The 18,851-nt window shown below is 55.1% G+C and overlaps 1 protein-coding gene across 1 annotated transcript in view; it reads right to left on the bottom strand.

Moving 5' to 3' along the window:
• The window catches only part of LOC144767923 (serine protease 1-like), a 74,242-nt gene extending 62,976 nt beyond the window's left edge, over positions 1 to 11,266 (bottom strand). The window contains exon 1 of the mRNA XM_078651262.1: positions 11,139 to 11,266. Coding sequence (XP_078507388.1) covers positions 11,139 to 11,178 — 40 coding nt within the window. The 5' untranslated portion in view covers positions 11,179 to 11,266. The remainder of the gene's footprint in view (positions 1 to 11,138) is intronic.
• Positions 11,267 to 18,851: the final 7,585 nt, after the last annotated feature.

Here is an 18,851-nt window from a genome sequence, read left to right as displayed (position 1 = left end):
AACCTCCGTGAGACGCCTGTGACTGCTCTCTCCACACTAACCTCCCTGAGACGCCTGTGACTGCTCTCCTCACACTAACCTCCGTGAGACGCCTGTGACTGCTCTCTCCACACTAACCTCCCTGAGACGCCTGTGACTGCTCTCCTCACACTAACCTCCCTGAGACGCCTGTGACTGCTCTCCTCACACTAACCTCCCTGAGACGCCTGTGACTGCTCTCCTCACACTAACCTCCGTGAGACGCCTGTGACTGCTCCCCTCACACTAACCTCCGTGAGAAGCCTGTGACTGCTCTCCTCACACTAACCTCCGTGAGACGCCTGTGACTGCTCCCCTCACACTAACCTCCGTGAGACGCCTGTGACTGCTCCCCTCACACTAACCTCCGTGAGAAGCCTGTGACTGCTCTCCTCACACTAACCTCCCTGAGACGCCTGTGACTGCTCTCCTCACACTAACCTCCGTGAGAAGCCTGTGACTGCTCTCCTCACACTAACCTCCGTGAGACGCCTGTGACTGCTCTCCTCACACTAACCTCCGTGAGAAGCCTGTGACTGCTCTCCTCACACTAACCTCCGTGAGACGCCTGTGACTGCTCTCCCCACACTAACCTCCCTGAGACGCCTGTGACTGCTCTCCTCACACTAACCTCCGTGAGACGCCTGTGACTGCTCCCCTCACACTAACCTCTGTGAGACGCCTGTGACTGCTCTCCTCACACTAACCTCCGTGAGAAGCCTGTGACTGCTCCCCTCACACTAACCTCCGTGAGACGCCTGTGACTGCTCTCCTCACACTAACCTCCCTGAGACGCCTGTGACTGCTCTCCTCACACTAACCTCCGTGAGACACCTGTGACTGCTCTCCTCACACTAACCTCCCTGAGACGCCTGTGACTGCTCCCCTCACACTAACCTCCGTGAGACGCCTGTGACTGCTCTCCTCACACTAACCTCCGTGAGACGCCTGTGACTGCTCCCCTCACACTAACCTCCCTGAGACGCCTGTGACTGCTCTCCTCACACTAACCTCCGTGAGACGCCTGTGACTATTCTCCTCACACTGGCCTCTGTGAGACGCCTGTGACTGCTCTCCTCACACTGGCCTCTGTGAGACGCCTGTGACTGCTCCCCTCACACTAACCTCCATGAGACGCCTGTGACTGCTCCCCTCACACTAACCTCCATGAGACGCCTGTGACTGCTCCCCTCACACTAACCTCCGTGAGACGCCTGTGACTGCTCTCCTCTCACACTAACCTCCCTGAGACGCCTGTGACTGCTCCCCTCACACTAACCTCCGTGAGACGCCTGTGACTGCTCCCCTCACACTAACCTCCGTGAGACGCCTGTGAGTGCTCCCCTCACACTAACCTCCGTGAGACGCCTGTGACTGCTCCCCTCACACTAACCTCCGTGAGACGCCTGTGACTGCTCCCCTCACACTAACCTCCGTGAGACGCCTGTGACTGCTCCCCTCACACTAACCTCCGTGAGACGCCTGTGACTGCTCCCCTCACACTAACCTCCGTGAGACGCCTGTGACTGCTCCCCTCACACTAACCTCTGTGAGACGCCTGTGACTGCTCCCCTCACACTAACCTCCCTGAGACGCCTGTGACTGCTCCCCTCACACTAACCTCCGTGAGACGCCTGTGACTGCTCCCCTCACACTAACCTCCGTGAGAAGCCTGTGACTGCTCCCCTCACACTAACCTCCGTGAGACGCCTGTGACTGCTCCCCTCACACTAACCTCCGTGAGACGCCTGTGACTGCTCCCCTCACACTAACCTCCGTGAGACGCCTGTGACTGCTCCCCTCACACTAACCTCTGTGAGACGCCTGTGACTGCTCCCCTCACACTAACCTCCCTGAGACGCCTGTGACTGCTCTCCTCACACTAACCTCCGTGAGACGCCTGTGACTGCTCCCCTCACACTAACCTCCGTGAGACGCCTGTGACTGCTCCCCTCACACTAACCTCCGTGAGACGCCTGTGACTGCTCCCCTCACACTAACCTCCGTGAGACGCCTGTGACTGCTCTCCTCACACTAACCTCCCTGAGACGCCTGTGACTGCTCCCCTCACACTAACCTCCGTGAGACGCCTGTGACTGCTCCCCTCACACTAACCTCCGTGAGACGCCTGTGACTGCTCCCCTCACACTAACCTCCGTGAGAAGCCTGTGACTGCTCTCCTCACACTAACCTCCGTGAGACGCCTGTGACTGCTCTCCTCACACTAACCTCCCTGAGAAGCCTGTGACTGCTCTCCTCACACTAACCTCCGTGAGACGCCTGTGACTGCTCCCCTCACACTAACCTCCGTGAGACGCCTGTGACTGCTCCCCTCACACTAACCTCCGTGAGAAGCCTGTGACTGCTCTCCTCACACTAACCTCCGTGAGACGCCTGTGACTGCTCCCCTCACACTAACCTCCATGAGACGCCTGTGACTGCTCTCCTCACACTAACCTCCGTGAGACGCCTGTGACTGCTCCCCTCACACTAACCTCCATGAGACGCCTGTGACTGCTCTCCTCACACTAACCTCTGTGAGACGCCTGTGACTGCTCTCCTCACACTAACCTCCGTGAGACGCCTGTGACTGCTCCCCTCACACTAACCTCTGTGAGACGCCTGTGACTGCTCCCCTCACACTAACCTCCGTGAGACGCCTGTGACTGCTCCCCTCACACTAACCTCCGTGAGAAGCCTGTGACCGCTCTCCTCACACTAACCTCCGTGAGACGCCTGTGACTGCTCTCCTCACACTAACCTCTGTGAGACGCCTGTGACTGCTCTCCTCACACTAACCTCCATGAGACGCCTGTGACTGCTCTCCTCACACTAACCTCCCTGAGACGCCTGTGACTGCTCTCCTCACACTAACCTCCCTGAGACGCCTGTGACTGCTCTCCTCACACTAACCTCCCTGAGAAGCCTGTGACTGCTCTCCTCACACTAACCTCCGTGAGACGCCTGTGACTGCTCTCCTCACACTAACCTCCGTGAGACGCCTGTGACTGCTCTCCTCACACTAACCTCCGTGAGACGCCTGTGACTGCTCTCCTCACACTAACCTCCCTGAGACGCCTGTGACTGCTCTCCTCACACTATCCTCCGTGAGACGCCTGTGACTGCTCCCCTCACACTAACCTCCCTGAGACGCCTGTGACTGCTCTCCTCACACTAACCTCCGTGAGAAGCCTGTGACTGCTCTCCTCACACTAACCTCCCTGAGACGCCTGTGACTGCTCTCCTCACACTAACCTCCGTGAGACGCCTGTGACTGCTCTCCTCACACTAACCTCCGTGAGAAGCCTGTGACTGCTCCCCTCACACTAACCTCCCTGAGAAGCCTGTGACTGCTCTCCTCACACTAACCTCCCTGAGAAGCCTGTGACTGCTCTCCTCACACTAACCTCCGTGAGACGCCTGTGACTGCTCTCCTCACACTAACCTCTGTGAGACGCCTGTGACTGCTCCCCTCACACTAACCTCCGTGAGACGCCTGTGACTGCTCTCCTCACACTATCCTCCGTGAGACGCCTGTGACTGCTCTCCTCACACTAACCTCTGTGAGACGCCTGTGACTGCTCCACTCACACTATCCTCCGTGAGACGCCTGTGACTGCTCCCCTCACACTAACCTCCGTGAGACGCCTGTGACTGCTCCCCTCACACTATCCTCCGTGAGACGCCTGTGACTGCTCCCCTCACACTATCCTCCGTGAGACGCCTGTGACCGCTCTCCTCACACTAACCTCCCTGAGACGCCTGTGACTGCTCTCCTCACACTAACCTCCGTGAGACGCCTGTGACTGCTCCCCTCACACTAACCTCCGTGAGAAGCCTGTGACTGCTCTCCTCACACTAACCTCCCTGAGACACCTGTGACTGCTCTCCTCACACTAACCTCCGTGAGACGCCTGTGACTGCTCTCCTCACACTAACCTCCGTGAGACGCCTGTGACTGCTCCCCTCACACTAACCTCCATGAGACGCCTGTGACTGCTCTCCTCACACTAACCTCTGTGAGACGCCTGTGACTGCTCTCCTCACACTAACCTCCCTGAGACGCCTGTGACTGCTCTCCTCTCACACTAACCTCCGTGAGACGCCTGTGACTGCTCTCCTCACACTAACCTCTGTGAGACGCCTGTGACTGCTCCCCTCACACTAACCTCCGTGAGACACCTGTGACTGCTCCCCTCACACTATCCTCCGTGAGACGCCTGTGACTGCTCCCCTCACACTAACCTCCCTGAGAAGCCTGTGACTGCTCTCCTCACACTAACCTCCATGAGACGCCTGTGACTGCTCCCCTCACACTAACCTCCGTGAGACGCCTGTGACTGCTCTCCTCACACTAACCTCCGTGAGACGCCTGTGACTGCTCCCCTCACACTAACCTCCGTGAGACGCCTGTGACTGCTCTCCTCACACTAACCTCTGTGAGACGCCTGTGACTGCTCTCCTCACACTAACCTCCGTGAGACGCCTGTGACTGCTCCCCTCACACTAACCTCTGTGAGACGCCTGTGACCGCTCTCCTCACACTAACCTCCGTGAGACGCCTGTGACTGCTCTCCTCACACTAACCTCTGTGAGACGCCTGTGACTGCTCTCCTCACACTAACCTCTGTGAGACGCCTGTGACTGCTCTCCTCACACTAACCTCCGTGAGACGCCTGTGACTGCTCTCCTCACACTAACCTCTGTGAGACGCCTGTGACTGCTCTCCTCACACTAACCTCCGTGAGACGCCTGTGACTGCTCCCCTCACACTAACCTCCGTGAGACGCCTGTGACTGCTCTCCTCACACTAACCTCTGTGAGACGCCTGTGACTGCTCCCCTCACACTAACCTCCGTGAGACGCCTGTGACTGCTCTCCTCACACTAACCTCCGTGAGAAGCCTGTGACTGCTCTCCTCACACTAACCTCTGTGAGACGCCTGTGACTGCTCTCCTCACACTAACCTCCGTGAGACGCCTGTGACTGCTCTCCTCACACTAACCTCCGTGAGACGCCTGTGACTGCTCTCCTCACACTAACCTCCCTGAGACGCCTGTGACTGCTCCCCTCACACTAACCTCCGTGAGACGCCTGTGACTGCTCTCCTCACACTAACCTCCGTGAGACGCCTGTGACTGCTCCCCTCACACTAACCTCCGTGAGACGCCTGTGACTGCTCTCCTCACACTAACCTCCGTGAGACGCCTGTGACTGCTCCCCTCACACTAACCTCCGTGAGACGCCTGTGACTGCTCCCCTCACACTAACCTCCGTGAGACGCCTGTGACTGCTCTCCTCACACTAACCTCCGTGAGACGCCTGTGACTGCTCCCCTCACACTAACCTCCGTGAGACGCCTGTGACTGCTCTCCTCACACTAACCTCCCTGAGACGCCTGTGACTGCTCTCCTCACACTAACCTCTGTGAGACGCCTGTGACTGCTCCCCTCACACTAACCTCCCTGAGACGCCTGTGACTGCTCTCCCCACACTAACCTCCATGAGACGCCTGTGACTGCTCTCCTCACACTATCCTCCGTGAGACACCTGTGACTGCTCCCCTCACACTAACCTCCGTGAGACGCCTGTGACTGCTCTCCTCACACTAACCTCCGTGAGACGCCTGTGACTGCTCCCCTCACACTAACCTCCGTGAGACGCCTGTGACTGCTCCCCTCACACTAACCTCCGTGAGACGCCTGTGACTGCTCTCCTCACACTAACCTCCGTGAGACGCCTGTGACTGCTCCCCTCACACTAACCTCCGTGAGACGCCTGTGACTGCTCTCCTCACACTAACCTCCATGAGACGCCTGTGACTGCTCCCCTCACACTAACCTCCGTGAGACGCCTGTGACTGCTCTCCTCACACTAACCTCCGTGAGACGCCTGTGACTGCTCCCCTCACACTAACCTCCGTGAGACACCTGTGACTGCTCTCCTCACACTAACCTCCGTGAGAAGCCTGTGACTGCTCTCCTCTCACTAACCTCCATGAGACGCCTGTGACTGCTCTCCTCACACTAACCTCCGTGAGAAGCCTGTGACTGCTCTCCTCACACTAACCTCTGTGAGACGCCTGTGACTGCTCTCCTCACACTAACCTCCATGAGACGCCTGTGACTGCTCTCCTCACACTAACCTCCGTGAGACGCCTGTGACTGCTCTCCTCTCACTAACCTCTGTGAGACGCCTGTGACTGCTCTCCTCACACTAACCTCCGTGAGACGCCTGTGACTGCTCTCCTCACACTAACCTCCGTGAGAAGCCTGTGACTGCTCTCCTCACACTAACCTCCGTGAGACGCCTGTGACTGCTCCCCTCACACTAACCTCTGTGAGAAGCCTGTGACTGCTCTCCTCACACTAACCTCCGTGAGACGCCTGTGACTGCTCTCCTCTCACTAACCTCTGTGAGACGCCTGTGACTGCTCTCCTCACACTAACCTCTGTGAGACGCCTGTGACTGCTCTCCTCACACTATCCTCCGTGAGACGCCTGTGACTGCTCTCCTCACACTAACCTCCCTGAGACGCCTGTGACTGCTCTCCTCACACTAACCTCCGTGAGACGCCTGTGACTGCTCTCCTCTCACTAACCTCCGTGAGACGCCTGTGACTGCTCCCCTCACACTAACCCCCTGAGACGCCTGTGACTGCTCCCCTCACACTAACCTCCGTGAGACGCCTGTGACTGCTCCCCTCACACTAACCTCCGTGAGACGCCTGTGACTGCTCTCCTCACACTAACCTCCGTGAGACGCCTGTGACTGCTCTCCTCACACTAACCTCCCTGAGACGCCTGTGACTGCTCCCCTCACACTAACCTCTGTGAGACGCCTGTGACTGCTCTCCTCACACTAACCTCCGTGAGACGCCTGTGACTGCTCCCCTCACACTAACCTCTGTGAGACGCCTGTGACTGCTCCCCTCACACTAACCTCCGTGAGACACCTGTGACTGCTCCCCTCACACTAACCTCCGTGAGACGCCTGTGACTGCTCCCCTCACACTAACCTCCGTGAGACACCTGTGACTGCTCCCCTCACACTAACCTCCGTGAGACGCCTGTGACTGCTCTCCTCACACTAACCTCCGTGAGACGCCTGTGACTGCTCCCCTCACACTAACCTCCGTGAGAAGCCTGTGACTGCTCCCCTCACACTAACCTCCGTGAGACGCCTGTGACTGCTCCCCTCACACTAACCTCCCTGAGACGCCTGTGACTGCTCCCCTCACACTAACCTCTGTGAGACGCCTGTGACTGCTCCCCTCACACTAACCTCCGTGAGAAGCCTGTGACTGCTCCCCTCACACTAACCTCCGTGAGAAGCCTGTGACTGCTCTCCTCACACTAACCTCTGTGAGACGCCTGTGACCGCTCTCCTCACACTAACCTCCGTGAGACGCCTGTGACTGCTCTCCTCACACTAACCTCTGTGAGACGCCTGTGACTGCTCTCCTCACACTAACCTCTGTGAGACGCCTGTGACTGCTCCCCTCACACTAACCTCCGTGAGAAGCCTGTGACTGCTCCCCTCACACTAACCTCCGTGAGACGCCTGTGACTGCTCTCCTCACACTAACCTCCCTGAGACGCCTGTGACTGCTCTCCTCTCACTAACCTCCCTGAGACACCTGTGACTGCTCTCCTCTCACACTAACCTCCATGAGACGCCTGTGACTGCTCCCCTCACACTAACCTCTGTGAGACGCCTGTGACTGCTCCCCTCACACTAACCTCCGTGAAACGCCTGTGACTGCTCCCCTCACACTAACCTCTGTGAGACGCCTGTGACTGCTCTCCTCACACTAACCTCCCTGAGACGCCTGTGACTGCTCTCCTCTCACACTAACCTCCATGAGACGCCTGTGACTGCTCCCCTCACACTAACCTCCGTGAGACGCCTGTGACTGCTCTCCCCACACTAACCTCCGTGAGAAGCCTGTGACTGCTCCCCTCACACTAACCTCCGTGAGACGCCTGTGACTGCTCTCCTCACACTAACCTCTGTGAGACGCCTGTGACTGCTCCCCTCACACTAACCTCCGTGAGACGCCTGTGACTGCTCTCCTCACACTATCCTCCGTGAGACGCCTGTGACCGCTCTCCTCACACTAACCTCCCTGAGACGCCTGTGACTGCTCTCCTCTCACACTAACCTCCATGAGACGCCTGTGACTGCTCTCCTCACACTAACCTCCCTGAGACGCCTGTGACTGCTCTCCTCTCACACTAACCTCCATGAGACGCCTGTGACTGCTCTCCTCACACTAACCTCCCTGAGACGCCTGTGACTGCTCTCCCCACACTAACCTCCATGAGACGCCTGTGACTGCTCTCCTCACACTATCCTCCGTGAGACACCTGTGACTGCTCCCCTCACACTAACCTCCGTGAGACGCCTGTGACTGCTCTCCTCACACTAACCTCCGTGAGACGCCTGTGACTGCTCCCCTCACACTAACCTCCGTGAGAAGCCTGTGACTGCTCCCCTCACACTAACCTCTGTGAGACGCCTGTGACTGCTCCCCTCACACTAACCTGCGTGAGACGCCTGTGACTGCTCCCCTCACACTAACCTCCGTGAGACGCCTGTGACTGCTCCCCTCACACTAACCTCCGTGAGACGCCTGTGACTGCTCCTCTCACACTAACCTCCGTGAGACGCCTGTGACTGCTCCCCTCACACTAACCTCCGTGAGAAGCCTGTGACTGCTCTCCTCACACTAACCTCCCTGAGACGCCTGTGACTGCTCTCCTCACACTAACCTCCGTGAGAAGCCTGTGACTGCTCTCCTCACACTAACCTCCGTGAGACGCCTGTGACTGCTCTCCTCACACTAACCTCCGTGAGACGCCTGTGACTGCTCTCCTCACACTAACCTCTGTGAGACGCCTGTGACTGCTCTCCTCACACTATCCTCCGTGAGACGCCTGTGACTGCTCTCCTCACACTAACCTCCCTGAGACGCCTGTGACTGCTCTCCTCACACTAACCTCTGTGAGACGCCTGTGACTGCTCTCCCCTCACACTAACCTCCATGAGACGCCTGTGACTGCTCCCCTCACACTAACCTCCATGAGACGCCTGTGACTGCTCCCCTCACACTAACCTCCGTGAGACGCCTGTGACTGCTCCCCTCACACTAACCTCCATGAGACGCCTGTGACTGCTCCCCTCACACTAACCTCCCTGAGACGCCTGTGACTGCTCCCCTCACACTAACCTCCGTGAGACGCCTGTGACTGCTCTCCCCACACTAACCTCCCTGAGACGCCTGTGACTGCTCCCCTCACACTAACCTCCATGAGACGCCTGTGACTGCTCCCCTCACACTAACCTCCATGAGACGCCTGTGACTGCTCCCCTCACACTAACCTCCGTGAGACGCCTGTGACTGCTCTCCCCACACTAACCTCCGTGAGAAGCCTGTGACTGCTCCCCTCACACTAACCTCCGTGAGACGCCTGTGACTGCTCCCCTCACACTAACCTCCGTGAGACGCCTGTGACTGCTCCCCTCACACTAACCTCCGTGAGACGCCTGTGACTGCTCCCCTCACACTAACCTCCGTGAGACGCCTGTGACTGCTCTCCCCTCACACTAACCTCCATGAGACGCCTGTGACTGCTCCCCTCACACTAACCTCCATGAGACGCCTGTGACTGCTCCCCTCACACTAACCTCCGTGAGACGCCTGTGACTGCTCTCCCCACACTAACCTCCGTGAGAAGCCTGTGACTGCTCCCCTCACACTAACCTCCGTGAGACGCCTGTGACTGCTCCCCTCACACTAACCTCCGTGAGACGCCTGTGACTGCTCCCCTCACACTAACCTCCGTGAGACGCCTGTGACTGCTCTCCTCACACTAACCTCCGTGAGACGCCTGTGACTGCTCCCCTCACACTAACCTCCGTGAGACGCCTGTGACTGCTCCCCTCACACTAACCTCCGTGAGACGCCTGTGACTGCTCCCCTCACACTAACCTCCATGAGACGCCTGTGACCGCTCTCCTCACACTAACCTCCCTGAGACGCCTGTGACTGCTCCCCTCACACTAACCTCTGTGAGACGCCTGTGACTGCTCCCCTCACACTAACCTCTGTGAGACGCCTGTGACTGCTCCCCTCACACTAACCTCCGTGAGACGCCTGTGACTGCCCCCCTCACTAACCTCCGTGAGACGCCTGTGACTGCTCCCCTCACACTAACCTCCGTGAGACGCCTGTGACTGCCCCCCTCACTAACCTCCGTGAGACGCCTGTGACTGCTCCCCTCACACTAACCTCTGTGAGACGCCTGTGACTGCTCCCCTCACACTAACCTCCGTGAGACGCCTGTGACTGCTCCCCTCACACTAACCTCTGTGAGACGCCTGTGACTGCTCCCCTCACACTAACCTCCGTGAGACGCCTGTGACTGCCCCCCTCACTAACCTCCGTGAGACGCCTGTGACTGCTCCCCTCACACTAACCTCCGTGAGACGCCTGTGACTGCCCCCCTCACTAACCTCCGTGAGACGCCTGTGACTGCTCCCCTCACACTGGAAGAGGAAATCACCTCAAATGATTGTTTTAGTGCAGGATGGGGCCCCTTCCTGCACAAAAACCATCTACCCAGGACAGAGGCAGCATGGCACCCTGGTGCAAGGGTGCCTGCAACGGAGCGTGGCCGCAGTTTATGCGCCAGCGTAGGGGGAAGCACAGAAGTAACTTAAGACAAAATCCTAAACTTACTACTTTTGGTATTCACAGAAGTTAGTATTTTGTCTTAAGTTTGTCTTAAGACAGACTTAAGACAAAATCCTAAATTAAGTCTGTTTTAAGTCTGTCTTAAGACAAACTTAACATAAAATCCTAACTTCTGTGAATACCAAAAGTAGTAGGTTTAGGATTTTGCCTTAAGTTAGTTCTGTGAATCGGGCCCAGAGATCCCATATATTGTTGTAAATATGTTGCAACCCTGTGCTTCAAAACTAATGCCGCGCAGCACAGAAAAAATGACTTGTGGCACCGCGCTGCGTTCGTTTCTTGTAAATCTGCCCCAGGGTGTCTGCCCCTCCTCTCTTGACACCCTCCAGTCTTTCCACCCACCAATGAGTGCTGCCCTTACCTGCTGCTCCAACAAGCACTGACAGCAGGAGTAGCATCATCTCTCTGTCGGAGGGTCACCGGTCAGAGCTGGGGGACGACCACAGGTTTATACCCTTAAAATCAGAGGGAAAGTTTATGATTAACCAGGGATTCCTGGCCATGGCTTTGAGTGAAGGCAACACCTGCCGCACTCACACAGACACCACTCCCCCACCTCATTACCGGCCGAAAGAGGTCTCTTTATCAGAGTCCAGTGTTTGCTGCCCTTGGAACACCTGAGCTTGTGAGGGGGAGGTAGGCAGGTCAGGGTGACAAGGAGCTGGGATCCCAGGTAAGTGTAACCCTGAGGAGACCCCTGCTTCTTTCCAGGAACCTCACTCGAAACAAGGGACTGTCTGGAGCTCCAGATCCCCTAAGGGCAAAGAGCCAGCCATCAGCTTATCCACCCACACCCCAAAAGAAGAGGCGGATACTCTGCAGAGACTCAAAACAGACCCAAGCATCCAAAAAATCTCCCCCACCCAAAACTCCCAGAGGCCAATCCATGTCAGCAGCCAAAATACAACAGATCCACAGCAGAACAAACCCCAGTTTATCAAACTCAACAGAAGTCCCAGCAACCTCACAAACAGAACTCATCAGCAACTCAAGCAGCTCAGCAGGTAACCCCCCTCAACCCTTTCTGCTGCCGAACCACACCGGTGGCCGAGGTACCCAGCAGCCCCGGCACACCAAGCGTCCCACGCACTGCATCGGGTCACCCCTCAGTAGAGCAACACCCGCAACTCAAAGATCTCAGCAGCAGATGTAACGGCAAGTTTGCAAGCCTCTGTTGCCCAAGGACATTGTGTTGGCGATAAGGGATCCGCCTTATTTACAAGGCCGTGTTCATTCACCTAATGTGGCCTAACGCCGCCTTGTAAGTAAGGCCCCTTTCGTGCTATACTCAGCATGAAAGGGGGGGCAGTGGGTGTCGCAGTCGGCGCTGCACCACAACACCCATTGATTCTGACATCGCCCATTATTCACCACTTTACAAGAACCTAGAAAGATCTGGTCTTAAACAGGTGCAACGAGGAAAAATGTTTAATTTCACCTCGTTTTTGCTGTTTCCATGCGCGCTGCGTTGTGCAGCTCACATAGAAACAGCAAAAAGCCATTGATTGTTTATGTGCAGGAAGGTGACCCTTCCTGCACATAAACAATCAATAAACAAATGACGTTATGCAACTTCTGTGTGTGCTGCATTAAGCAGCACACAGAGAAGTTATACAACGCCATTTAAAGATTGTTTATGTGCAGGAAGGGTCACTTTACTGCACATAAACAACCTTCCCCTCAACAGAGGCACCCTTGCACTATGGTGCTACGGCACCTTCGTTGGTGCTAGGCTGTTAGATTTAGCCCCAGCGCAGGGGAAACGCAGTGCTGCACAGTATAGTGGTAAATATGGTGCAGCCCTGCGTTTTGGAAGTGGCGGAGGGCGGTGTTAAGCTGAAGAATTTGATGCCACGCTCCAGGGGTGGCTCTAGGCTCATGGTGGCCCTGGGCAGCGAGCGTAGGTAGGGGGCCCCGGAAGAGGAGGTCCCGGCGGGGCGGAACGCGGAGGCCAGTGAAGAGGGAGGGGTCAGGATGTTTGGAAGTGGAACAGAGCCGGAGGCCGCCAAATTCCTGCCAGGGGCCGCCACGCAAATATGCATCCTTCCTCAGAGGATTATTATATTAAGGATATACATTGGCGTGGAGGCCCCTGGGGTTTGGTGGCCCTGTGCAGATGCACAGCTTGCACATGCCTAAGGCCGCCCCTGCACGCTCCACAATTTTCAAGGTAATTATGTCCCATAATACCTTGATATCCCAACCAAACAAGGAAGTCAAACACTGCTGCAGGAAAAACATGACCGGAAACCAAACATATTAACAACCCCTGAGACTGAATTCTCCCACCCCAGTAAACTCATAAACTCAAACACCACAAATCCCTAAATACTCAACAAACATAACTCTCAATAGCTCAAGCACCTCATCAATTCAATCAATCTATTGGGCAAGACATTTAGTGCACCAAATCCATCATCAAACCCAAACCAGCTGTCATTGAAACCAAACCTTATAAACTAACTACTAATCAACTCAAACATCTCAGCAATCAAAGGAACCCAAAGATCTCAACAACTCCCAGACATAAAAAAAAAACAAGCAGCTCAATGAGGCAACAAGCCCAAACACCTCCAAAATCCCAAAAGTCCAGCAATCCAAAAACCCTCACAACCATATTCCTTCGCACCTCAAACCAACTCAACTCAAATACCTCAACAACCAATACACCCACAAAGTGACCCAAACATTCCTTCCCTGATTCCCTCCATCGTCCCCAGCAGCTTGTGTCCCTGTGGGCCTCTGCGAGTGCCTACCCTCTCCATCTCCACCTCGAACACTAAGAATTATCCTGTGCAGTGCTCTGTTCATTTGTAGCAAGGTGTGGGTTTTCTAAATCCATAGATGCATTCATCCATCCTTCTATTGACAGCCATCCTTCGATTGACATCCATCCTTCGATAGATGTCCATCCTTCGATTGACATCCATCCTTCGATTGATATCCATCTTTCGATTGACATCCATCCTTTGATTGACGTCCATCCTTCAATTGACATCCATCCTTCGATTGACATCCATCTTTTGATTGACATCCATCCTTCGATTGACATCCATCCTTCTATTGAAATCCATCCTTCAATTGACATCCATCCTTTGATTGACATCCATCCTTCGATTGACATCCATCCTTTAATTGACATCCCACCTTCTATTGACATCCATCCTTCGATTGACATCCATCCTTCTATTGAGGTCCATCCTTCGATTGACATCCATCCTTCTATTGAGGTCCATCCTTCGATTGACATCCATCCTTCGATTGATATCCATCCTTCGATTGATGTCCATCCTTCAATTGACATCCATCCTTCGATTGACATCCATCTTTCGATTGACATCCATCCTTCGATTGACATCCATCCTTCTATTGAAATCCATCCTTCAATTGACATCCATCCTTTGATTGACATCCATCCTTCGATTGATATCCATCCTTTAATTGACATCCAACCTTCTATTGACATCCATCCTTCGATTGACATCCATCCTTCTATTGAGGTCCATCCTTCGATTGACATCCATCCTTCGATTGATATCCATCTTTCGATTGACATCCATCCTTCGATTGATATCCATCTTTCGATTGACATCCATCCTTCGATTGATGTCCATCCTTCAATTGACATCCATCCTTCGATTGACATCCATCTTTCGATTGACATCCATCCTTCGATTGACATCCATCCTTCTATTGAAATCCATCCTTCAATTGACATCCATCCTTTAATTGACATCCAACCTTCTATTGAGGTCCATCCTTCGAGTGACATCCATCCTTCTATTGAAATCCATCCTTCGATTGACATCCATCCTTCAATTAAAGTCAAGCGATCACTTTGTTTCTATCTAGAAAAGGGCGGGATCTGAAATACTTATCTGGTGGCGGCAATGCAGGCCAGGATGGTGCCATTAGCAGTTTATACCCAGAAGATGGGGGGCACCGATGGATAGATTTGTGCATAATGCACAGGGGCTCAAATGCAGTCTATGGAGGTAGCCACAGTGCAGTCAAAGCAGATGTCAGCCCCACCCTACTGCAGAACCAGAGAAGGTGAGACCGCCTACGCCTACGTAGCAGCGAAGGCCTGAAATGAGGTCCCGGTTAACATCAGACGTTCCCCTACTCTGCACACCTTCAGGAAGAGCCTCAAGACCTGGCTTTAAGCCTAACTCAGAGCTTCACCCCCTTCCCCCAGGGCCAGGACACCCTCACAGGTGGGTAGCGCGATCTTCACAATTCCCTGATTGCTTGATTGATTGATTGATTGATTGATTTAACATCTGAAGACACTCACAAGTAGATGAGATATCCAAGGGTGTTGAGTTGTCGTAGTCCAGATGGGACACGTCTGCATGTGGAACTTCTATTACGCAAAGTCACTGGAGAGCTCAAGGGACATGACCAAAGTATGGGCCACCATTACACCTTCATCCTGTCAGAGAAGGCGGAGAAGACACCTTTTGTCTCAATCACTTCAAGTGTAAGAGCAGGATCATCATCCCGCTGGAGTCAGGACTGAACACGCAGTAAAGCATCCTTATGCGGTTGACTGGCAAGGACCGAACTGAGGCCATCAAGACAAAAGATCATTCAATGAATCAATCAGGATTTATAATGCATGACTAATCACCTGATAGGGTGTCCAGGAGCTTAACCAAAGACCTCACATCACTAGGGCTTGATTTCACTTTCAGACAGTTGCTCCCTGGCCTTTACCTCAAGCGCACCAGCAATAAACGGCCCGCTGGTGCGACCAGTCAAACATGACTCCGCTGGTGTGCCCAGTCATACATGACTCCGCTGGTGCGCCCAGTCATACATGACTCCGCTGGTGCGCCCAGTCATACATGACTCTACAGAAGCGCCCACTCATACATGGCTCTGCAGGTGCATCTAGTCATACATGACTCCACAGGTGTGCCCAGTCATACATGACACCGCAGGTGCATCCAGTCATACTTGGCTCTCCAGGTGACCCAAGTCATAAATGGCTCTGCAGGTGCATCTAGTCATACATGACTCCGCTGATGCACCCAGTCATACATGACTCCGCTGGTGCGCCCAGTCATACATGACTCCGCTGGTGCGCCCAGTCATGCATGACTCCGCTGGTGCGCCCAGTCATACATGACTCCACAGAAGCGCCCAGTCACACATGGCTCTGCAGGTGCGACCAGTCATACATGGCTCTGCAGGTGCGTCTAGTCATACATGGCTCCACAGGGGCACCCAGCAATACATGGCTCCGCAAGTGCAAAAAGTCATACATGGATCTGCAGGTGCATCAAGTCATACACGACTCTACAGGTGCACCCAGTCACACATGACTCCACAGGTACGCCCAGTCATACATGATTCCGCAGGTGCACCCAGTCATACTTGGCTCTGCAGGTGCGCCCAGTCATACATGACTCCGCAGGTTCATCCAGTCATACATGGCTCCGCAGGTGCGCCCAGTCATACATGGCTCTGCAGGTGCGCCCAGTCATACATGACTCCGCAGGTGCATCCAGTCATACATGGCTCCGCAGGTGCGCCCAGTCATACATGGCTCCACAGGGGCACCCAGCAATACATGGCTCCGCAAGTGCATCAAGTCATACACGACTCTACAGGTGCGCCCAGTCACACATGACTCCACAGGTACGCCCAGTCATACATGACTCCGCAGGTGCACCCAGTCATACATGGCTCTGCAGGTGCGCCCAGTCATACATGACTCCGCAGGTGCATCCAGTCATACATGGCTCCGCAGGTGCGCCCAGTCATACATGGCTCTGCAGGTGCGCCCAGTCATACATGACTCCGCAGGTGCATCCAGTCATACATGGCTCCGCAGGTGCGCCCAGTCATACATGGCTCCACAAGTGCGCCAAGTCAAACATGGCTCCACAGGGGCACCCAATCATACATGGCTCTGCAGGTGTGCCCAGTCATACATGGCTCCGTAGGTGCGACCAGTCAAACATGGCTCCACAGGGGCACCCAGTCATACATGGCTCTGCAGGTGCGACCAGTCATACATGGCTCTGCAGGTGCGTCTAGTCATACATGGCTCCACAGGTGCGCCCAGTAATTCATGGCTCCGCAAGTGCAAAAAGTCATACATGGATCTGCAGGTGCATCAAGTCATACACGACTCTACAGGTGCGCCCAGTCACACATGACTCTACAGAAGCGCCCACTCATACATGGCTCTGCAGGTGCATCTAGTCATACATGACTCCACAGGTGTGCCCAGTCATACATGACACCGCAGGTGCATCCAGTCATATTTGGCTCTCCAGGTGACCCAAGTCATAAATGGCTCTGCAGGTGCATCTAGTCATACATGACTCCGCTGATGCACCCAGTCATACATGACTCCGCTGGTGCGCCCAGTCATACATGACTCCGCTGGTGCGCCCAGTCATGCATGACTCCGCTGGTGCGCCCAGTCATACATGACTCCACAGAAGCGCCCAGTCATACATGGCTCTGCAGGTGCGACCAGTCATACATGGCTCTGCAGGTGCGTCTAGTCATACATGGCTCCACAGGTGCGCCCAGTCATACATGGCTCTGCAGGTGCGACCAGTCATACATGGCTCTGCAGGTGCGTCTAGTCATACATGGCTCTGCAGGTGCGACCAGTCATACATGGCTCCACAGGTGCGCCCAGTAATTCATGGCTCCACAGGGGCACCCAGCAATACATGGCTCCGCAAGTGCAAAAAGTCATACATGGATCTGCAGGTGCATCAAGTCATACACGACTCTACAGGTGCGCCCAGTCACACATGACTCCACAGGTACGCCCAGTCATACATGACTCCGCAGGTGCACCCAGTCATACTTGGCTCTGCAGGTGCGCCCAGTCATACATGACTCCGCAGGTTCATCCAGTCATACATGGCTCCGCAGGTGCGCCCAGTCATACATGGCTCTGCAGGTGCGCCCAGTCATACATGGCTCCGCAGGTGCGCCCAGTCATACATGGCTCTGCAGGTGCGCCCAGTCATACATGGCTCTGCAGGTGCGCCCAGTCATACATGGCTCCGCAGGTGCGCCCAGTCATACATGGCTCTGCAGGTGCGCCCAGTCATACATGGCTCCACAAGTGCGCCAAGTCAAACATGGCTCCACAGGGGCACCCAATCATACATGGCTCTGCAGGTGTGCCCAGTCATACATGGCTCCGTAGGTGCGACCAGTCAAACATGGCTCCACAGGGGCACCCAGTCATACATGGCTCTGCAGGTGCGACCAGTCATACATGGCTCTGCAGGTGCGCCCAGTAATTCATGGCTCCACAGGGGCACCCAGCAATACATGGCTCCGCAAGTGCAAAAAGTCATACATGGATCTGCAGGTGCATCAAGTCATACACGACTCTACAGGTGCGCCCAGTCACACATGACTCCACAGGTACGCCCAGTCATACATGACTCCGCAGGTGCACCCAGTCATACTTGGCTCTGCAGGTGCGACCAGTCATACATGGCTCTGCAGGTGCGTCTAGTCATACATGGCTCCACAGGGGCACCCAGCAATACATGGCTCCACAAGTGCAAAAAGTCATACATGGATCTGCAGGTGCATCAAGTCATACACGACTCTACAGGTGAGCCCAGTCACACATGACTCCACAGGTACGCCCAGTCATACATGACTCCGCAGGTGCACCCAGTCATACATGGCTCTGCAGGTGCGCCCAGTCATACATGACTCCGCAGGTGCATCCAGTCATACATGGCTCCGCAGGTGCGCCCAGTCATACATGGCTCTGCAGGTGCGCCCAGTCATACATGACTCCGCAGGTGCATCCAGTCATACATGGCTCCGCAGGTGCGCCCAGTCATACATGGCTCCACAAGTGCGCCAAGTCAAACATGGCTCCACAGGGGCACCCAATCATACATGGCTCTGCAGGTGTGCCCAGTCATACATGGCTCCGTAGGTGCGACCAGTCAAACATGGCTCCACAGGGGCACCCAGTCATACATGGCTCTGCAGGTGCGACCAGTCATACATGGCTCCGTAGGTGCGACCAGTCAAACATGGCTCCACAGGGGCACCCAGTCATACATGG

The sequence above is a fragment of the Lissotriton helveticus genome, chromosome 7, assembly GCF_964261635.1.
Source record: "Lissotriton helveticus chromosome 7, aLisHel1.1, whole genome shotgun sequence".
Classification (NCBI taxonomy): domain Eukaryota; kingdom Metazoa; phylum Chordata; class Amphibia; order Caudata; family Salamandridae; genus Lissotriton; species Lissotriton helveticus.
The sequence above is the reverse complement of the archived record's forward strand: the minus strand, read 5'-3'. Positions and strand labels throughout refer to the sequence as shown.